This window comes from Mus caroli, chromosome 4, assembly GCF_900094665.2.
Source record: "Mus caroli chromosome 4, CAROLI_EIJ_v1.1, whole genome shotgun sequence".
Classification (NCBI taxonomy): Eukaryota; Metazoa; Chordata; class Mammalia; order Rodentia; family Muridae; genus Mus; species Mus caroli.
In genome coordinates, this window is record NC_034573.1 from 95,304,401 (window position 1) to 95,312,516 (window position 8,116).

The 8,116-nt window shown below is 39.9% G+C and overlaps 1 protein-coding gene across 10 annotated transcripts in view; it reads left to right on the forward strand.

Moving 5' to 3' along the window:
* Positions 1-8,116, forward strand: part of Mier1 (MIER1 transcriptional regulator) — a 51,764-nt gene that overhangs the window by 39,002 nt on the left and 4,646 nt on the right. For all 10 annotated transcript variants that reach the window (XM_029475699.1, XM_029475701.1, XM_029475700.1 and 7 more), the window contains 2 exons: positions 2,313-2,440; positions 6,422-6,561. In XM_029475699.1, the coding sequence (XP_029331559.1) occupies positions 2,313-2,440; positions 6,422-6,561 (268 nt within the window). The remainder of the gene's footprint in view (positions 1-2,312; positions 2,441-6,421; positions 6,562-8,116) is intronic.

Sequence of the window (8,116 nt, forward strand, 5' to 3'; positions counted from 1 at the left end):
ATGGTGGTGGTGGTGATAGTGATGGTGGTGGTGGTGATGGTGGTGGTGGTGGTGGTGGTGGTGGTTGTGATGATCGTGATGACTTGATTTTTGGAGGGTTTTGTCTGTTTGATCAGTTGCTTATTCTGTTTTGGTTTTTTATTTTGTCTCTGTTTCTAAGACAAGAGTCTTATGTGCCCTAAAATAGCCTCAAACTCAGCTCTGTAGCTAAAAGTGAGCGTGGCTAAGAATGACCTTGAACTCCTCATCCTCTTGCTTCTACCTCCGAAATGCTGGGATTACAACACATCTGCTCCATAATGCCTTGTTTGGTGATGTTTGTTTGTTTTCTTTTTAACTTCTGGATTTCCTTGCTGCCTTTTGATACACATGCTGTACTCTGTTCTTCACTCGACACCTCCCAGTCCTCCTCTCGGTCCCTTCATCCTTCCAAGGAGTGCCCGGCTCTGTTTTCATGACCTGTATGCTGGTGACTTCTTAGCTGTTAAACATACACAAATTTGCAATTAGATTTTTACATGTAAGAAAACACTATTTTCCTTTTTAGTCAGGCTTATTTGGTTAACATAAGACTTCCATTTTCTTGACAATGTTGTAATTTCATTTTATTCTTCTCTATAGCTAAAGAAAATTGCATTGTATGCGTGCATATTTTTATATCCATGAGCAGCTAGGCTTGTTCCATTTCTTGACTGTTATGAATAGTGTAGCAGCAAACATGAATATTGAAGTAGCTCTGTGATATGCTAACTTAGAGTCCTTGGGTATATACCTGGGGATTATGTATGTGGGTCATATTGTAGCTCAGTTTTTGGTTTTGTGTGGAATTTCCATACTGGTCTCCATTCTTGTTTTACCAGTTGTACATGCCTGTCAAGAAGTGCATAAGTGTCCCTCTTTTTCCACATCCAAGGGCATCGTCTCCCCACACTCACGCAGAATTTGTTCTCAGTCATTTTGTTGTTTATTTTTGTGGTAAACCATTCTGGCTTGGATGGGGTCTGAAAGCAGTTTTAGCGTGAATTTCTCTGAAGGCTAAGAATCCTGAGTACTTGGTGCTCATTGGCCATTTCAGAGTTCATTATATATCCTAAATAATTAATCTATTTCAGATAATTAGATGGCGAAAGTTTTCTCCTATTCTGTGGGTTATTTCTTTACTCTTAGTTTTGTTTGCTGGGCAGAAGCTTTTAATTGCATGCAATCCCATTTGCCATTTCTTGGGTTTGTTTTTTACATTGTTAGCACCTTTGAAAGTCTTCACCTATACCTGTGCATGCAACGGTTTAGCCTGTGTTTTACAACTCTGGCTGTTTCAGAGGTTCAGATTTTATATTAAGGTCTTTGATTCGTTCTGAATTGATTTTTCTACAAGATTCAAGATTCAGGTCTGATTCCATGCTTCTTGCGGGAGATCATTTATAAGAGAAGTTAAATTTAGATTCCCAAGATAGTCTGTGAGTAAAAAGTATGTATTCTTTGGAGTCACTTTAACCTACTTGTCCTATCTGTAGTAAAGGAATACTTGTTTTATTGTAAAATATTAGAATTGTGGTCTCCCTGAATTAAGAAAAAAAAAGAATGCTAAATATCTTATATAGTTATTGATTATTTTTCTTAATGGATTCAGAAAGAATAGTTTTCAGTACAGTTGCTGTAGTTTTTCATAATGTATATTCATTTGTCATGTGTATTAACTTAAGTGGTAGCGATTTTTTTCCAGTCTGTCTTAAAGTTCTGTTGCTATGGTAAAACACTGTGGTTTATTTGGCTTACACTTTCCTATCACATAAAGAAAGGTAGGGCAGGAACTAGAGGCAGGAACTGAAGCAGTAACAGTGAAAGAACACTGCTTCCTGCCTTGTTCCTCATGGCCTGCCCTGGTTGGCCCCACCCATATCAATCATCAGTCAAGAAAATCCTCGGGGCTGGAGAGATGGCTCAGTGGGTAAGAGTACTGACTGCTCTTCCGAAGGTCCTGAGTTCAAATCCCAGCAACCACATGGTGGCTCACAACCATCCGTCATGAGATCTGATGCCCTCTACAGATGTGTCTAAAGACAGCTACAGTGTACTTATATATAAAAGATAAATAAATCTTTTTTAAAAAGAGAGAGAAAAGAAAAGAAAATCCTCTACAGACTTGCCTATAAGCCAGTCTTAGGTATTTTCTTAGTTCAGTCCCTCTCCCAAATGACAGTAGTTTTTATGTCAAGTTGACATAAAACTATCCAGCACAGACTTGAGTTGTTTTTCATGAAGTAGCTCTGTTAAGGAGATTATTCTTAAAAACAAGCATTTGTTTCTTACAGGTCCGAACAAGATCAGTTGGTGAATGTGTAGCATTCTATTACATGTGGAAAAAGTCTGAGCGCTATGATTTCTTTGCTCAGCAAACAAGGTTTGGAAAAAAGAAATATAATCTTCATCCTGGTGTAACGTGAGTTGTTTTCTAAGCTTTCTTGGATTTTTCTTAAAAGAATTATGAACTTTGTAGTCCATCAAAGTACAGTTTATGTTAGTTTATAAACATTATCTCTTGACATGTAAGGCATACAGACTTCATTGTCTTAAAAAGAATTCCAAACCATCATGCATGTTAATAAAACAAGCAGAAAACCAAGGCTTCACGTGCAGGTTTTCATTAGGTCTTCTTAAAATGGAAAAGGAGAATGTATTAATACTACTTATGCTTTAATTCATTTTCTTCCTCCCCCCTTTTATTTTATTTGTTTGTTTGTTTGTTTGTTTAGAGGCAAAATCTTGCTATGTAGTCCTGACTGGGCATTCTTAGCAATTATGTTAATCTTCCAAGTGCTGGAATTATGTATGTGTGCCACCACCTAATGGCTTAGTTTTGATCTTTGAAAAGAGTAAAATTAGGACTAAGTCAAGGTTTCCTAAAACTATTGGGCTATATAACCAGTGGAAGCCCATTAAAGAGGAAAAGAAATTAATTTATTTCTTGAGCAGCCTATTTTGATCCCTGGAACTAAAAGAAGATACAAATGCAGATGTTCTTATACAGGAGGGGGTGGGGCACAGGAATGGGGTCATCAGGTCACATTGCATCGTATGAGTTTTACCTTTTCCTAGTTTTCCTGAATCTTATAGGACACAGTAATAATAATAATGCTAAGACAGCGCAGACTTGGGAGTGATGTAGTGATGGTAGCTCTACTCACACTCATGGTCTGTCTTGCCTGCCTACCCACAGTCTCCAGCATAAGAAATCCTCTTAGCTCCATTCTGGCTGTAAGTCGATGTGGTCAGGGTACACGAATAAAGATGCTTTGTGCTTGATGCACATTTGCTTGTCGCATGTTTGATTATATTTTTCAAACCTCTGGGCCGTACTGTTTCTTTTTTGTGTTCATTTATAGATTGAATGCTTCTTCAGATCAGACATGCTAAAGCCCAAAGCAAAATAAACTCAGAAAGCATAGGTGGGGGCTCAGCATTGGAATACCTCAGCCTAGTGTGCTGAAGACCCTGCCTAGGCTGCTCTCCAGCATCGCTCCCCAGCAAGGGAATAAGTGCATAGCATCCATCCTTGGCAAAAGACAGTGCATGTTACCTCTCCTGTTCTCCAGTTATTCAGAGTTGGTGATCATTAGAATTGAATTTCATATAAAGGACCTCTACAGACTTTATCACTGCATAATAAATACTCTACAAATACTTTAATGAATTTAATTTGATCATTTAGTTTATGAACAGTTTAACCACTTGCTAAATTTATTATTTTTCTGGGCTACTCAGTGGTACTACAAAGATGTAGGACTAGCTGTATCCCTCCCTCCCTCCCTCCCTCCCTTCCTTCCTTCCTTCCTCTATTTCAGAAACAATGTTTTCAAGTGCTGACTGTCATCATCAACATGAGAACAAAGCACATTTGCCATGCTACTGCAGAGTCCTGGTTTATCTAGTTTTCTTTTTCAGAAAGCCTTAGCAGAGGACTGAATGTGCTAACGACTTGGCTTAGTTGGCTCTGTGATGTCCAGGGCAGCAGGGTGGACAGGGATGTGCCAAGCATTTTTGTTTCTCTGATAATCTTTCATAGTTTCTGAAAAGCTTTGAAAGTATTGAACATGTTAGTTTCTCCTAGGTGAACTTTTTTATAGGTGGACACACCATAGGTAAAGTCAACCACACTTTGTTTTCCTAAGGTGTGAGTTAACACCAGTCCCATGTAAGAGTGGGATGAAGTCACAGATGTGTTTGGTCTTTCGTGTAGGCAATAATCATGGGTTTGAGGGACTGATTTCTGTTCCTTTGAGCTTCTTATCCTCTGCCTGCCTGCTTGCCTGCCTGTCTGTCTTAAATTCTTTCCCCGCAAAGGAACCACAGTATTTCTTTACAGGTATACTATACCTTCTGTAAGAAGCAACAACCAGCTAGGTGTGATACCTCACACCTGTAATCTCAGCATTCAGACAGCTGAGATGGCAGGATTTCCATGAGTGTGAATCTAGTCGGGGATGTACAGTTTCACGCCAGTCAAGGCTACATAGCAAGACACTATCTTACAGAATACATAACAAAAATTGAAAAGAAAGACCAGACTTTACATTATTATTCATGTTTTGAATAGAAATTATTATTTTCTATGAGAAATATCTCTGGCTTGCTTGCATTTTCTGCTAGTAGATGTCTCTTAGGTGGTTACACAGTATATGTTAATGCTGTAAACAGTGGTTCTCAGCTGGCCTAATACTGCCATCCATCCTTGACTGCAGTTCCTCAGGTTATGGCCATCCCCAAACAAAAAAGGATTTTTGTTGCTACTTCATAACTGTAATTTTCTACTGTTATGAGTTGTAAATATCTGTGTTTTCTGGTGGTCTTAGGTGACCCCTGGTTGTGGGGATGACCCACGGGTTGAGAACCACTACCTTAAAGTAAAACCTGTGAATTTTCTTTTCCTTATATTAGGTTCACATTAGACTAAGTGCATTATCTTAAAAGTCCTTGTTAAGTTTTTCTTTTTTGCCACTTTCCATTGTTCCCCACAATGAAGCACATTTGCCCTTCTGCCCACAGCCTCTGAGAGTTCGTTCTACTACAGGGGAGGGAGGGAGGGAGGGAGGGAGGGAGGGAGAGCCGCATTCACATTGGAGAGCTTGCTGTTCCAAATAATACTTACAACTCCAGTTACCTCAATGCCAGTGCTCTTAACTCCTTCAAATGTGGGACCTGACTTTCTTCCTAAGCATTTGGGATTTCATTAATAAAAATAAAGATGATGTGACTATCTCTCACAATATCATTGCCATATTCAAAGTTTGAACATAATTTTGACGTCTTTTTATCTAGTTTCCTTTGGGATTTTCTTTTTAACTCCAGTGTTCACTCCCATAGGCTTTGTTCCTGTGATACACATCTTACCTGTTTCTCTTTCTGTGTGCTTCAGATTGACTCTGCAGTTGTTTTTTAATGACAGTGTAGAGCAATGTAGTGCTGGAAGATCCTAAAAGCCATTACATTTATAATGTCAAGACTGTTATGTTTATTAGTTTCTGGTCATAATATGTTTCTGTGGTACATGTTTGGCTTGTGTACGCACACATGTATGTGTATTGAGACCAGATGGCAACTTTTGGTGTTACTTTTCAGGAACTGCCCACAAAGATTTTTTAAACAGGGTCTTCCCTTGGTACCCAAGGCTTGCCATGACTGGCTGGCTTGCCTAGTGAGCCGCAAGGATCCAGCATGTCTGCCGCCCAGTCTTGAGGGTAACAAGTATATGACCATGTTTCAGTTGGACTGTACAGAAGTGGCAGCCAGCCCACAAGCCATTGTCTGCCACTTTCATGTTCAGTACAATAACCTTGTGTGTGGATAGGAAACATGGGTTTATCTGCATTTTATTTTTTAAAAAATCACTACCTTCAGACAGGATTTTTTCACCCCAGCACAGTGTGATCCTCAACTAATGTGATTGTAATAAAGTTATAAATCAGCCCAGGACTAGGCCCATCGCAGTGAGATCACGCTGATCTGTGTAGTGGCTAGGCAGGGATGGCTCCTCTGGGTTGGGCCCAGTTGCACTGGGGATCTGAAAACCCAGTCTACTTCTGTTCAGAAATCATTTTGTACTCCCAGTGCCCTCATCCTTACCTCTGTACTTATACACACTCCAGCTTCAGTCCCGCCATTTTGAGCCCTTTTCTGCACATCTTAAAGTCTTGAAACTTGCTGTGGACTTGATGTTTTCGTTAGCTTCGAACCTTCATACATAGCACTATAAATGTGTAGTTGAAAGTAAGTGTTCAAATCCGGGTACAGTTGTGAGGCATTGACTTGAATGTAAGTGGCAGTCAGGATGGATTTGTTAACGGGCGTGCAAATTTAACTTCAATTAATTTTAATGTTCAGCATTTTCTTTAAGGAAATAATTGTCATATTATTTAACTTGAAGGGATTACATGGATCGTCTTTTGGATGAAAGTGAAAGTGCTGCTTCTAGCCGAGCACCATCCCCCCCTCCCACGGCCTCAAATAGCAGTAACAGCCAGTCAGAGAAAGAAGATGGCACTGTCAGCAGCAGTAATCAGAACGGTAAGCCGCTTGGAGATGCACCCAGTTCTACACTGTAAAGGACACTTGGAATGACTCAAAGAATGCACTGTAAACTAACTAATAAGAAACAACACACATCCGATGACACCGTGGAGTCATTGGAAAGAGTTCTTAGTGGCACCTCAAAATGAAATGTATGACCCAAGCTACACAGGGAAATTCCCGTTAAGTAGCATCTCTTCTCTGATCCCAGCTACGTGGGATAATGCCTAGGCTTGAGCCCTCTGCTTTCATCAGAAACATGTTTCTTTCTCCACTGGTTTGAGAAATTGTAACATGGGCTTTAATGACAAAGTGTAGGTAATAACTACTTTTTGAATGTTTGACTTTGCATCGTAACCTGAACAGTGAACAGATGTAAAGCAGCTGTCAGCCTGGGCATGGGTGTTCTGCAGAAACGTTTATTCTCTTTATCACATGCACATATGTCACACACCACACATACACTCACAGCACACACACATGCACAAACCAAGACAGTGCTCTTCAGAGTATGTGAAGGACCATCTATAAGAGCTGTTCTCAGAATTGTTTTGATTTCTACTTTAACTTTCCCAAGTAAGAATATTATTGAGCAGAAAATAGCGAGCCTGATTGTGCAGCATCTTCATAAGGAGGAAACTGGAGTTAAGAACTGAAACAGGGGAGAGCCATGGAGAAGATGGACTAGAAACTGCCAAAGCTTTGACCCCACACTCCCCGTGGTGGCATATTCATTACACAGTGCATTCCATGGTCCTTTCCTGTACTTCTCTCTCTCTAAGAACAAACCAGACAGGAGATCTCTCTGAGATTAGCCTGGTCTACATAGTTAGCTCCAGGCTGGCCCTCTGACACATGAATGAAACTCTGTCACAATTCCTCCCAAAAATTCCCCTCCCAAGAAAAAGAACAAGCTGGACACACAGAATGTGGGTGGTCTCGGCGCCATGCAGGTCAGAGACTGCTTGTTAGACTGCTGCTCTGCTGTCAGCTGTGCCTTTGTTTATAACAATGTAAGATGCAGTGTGGCTGGAGCTCGGAACTGAGGTAGATGCTCAGGGAGTTCAAATTCTTGGTTCTTTTGTTTTAACATCTTAACACCAAGGAAATTCTTTCCTCTTTCAGCTGTTTGTAGAGAAAACACTGTTAAAGTAAGATAATTTTCATAAATGACTGAAAAAATGCTATTTAGCTCAGAAGAGATCAGGTAAATATAATTCAAATTTTCAGGTTTTTCAAAGAAAGAGTAGAACTTCATAGCTTAATTTTTTTTTAATATATATACTCAATTTTTTTTAGCTTTATTTCCCTTTCAGTTAATGCACCAAAATAGTATTACAGTTCTTTGTCCTTAATCAGTTTAATGTAGTTTTTTAGACTAGCTAGCACAGAATTTTTTCTTTAGTGTTACATGATGCATAGTTCCTATGTGCATTCAAGAGTTGGATACAGCGGGGCGTGGTGGCGCACGCCTTTAATCCCAGCACTCGGGAGGCAGAGGCAGGTGGATTTCTGAGTTTGAGGCCAGCCTGGTCTACAGAGTGAGTTCCAG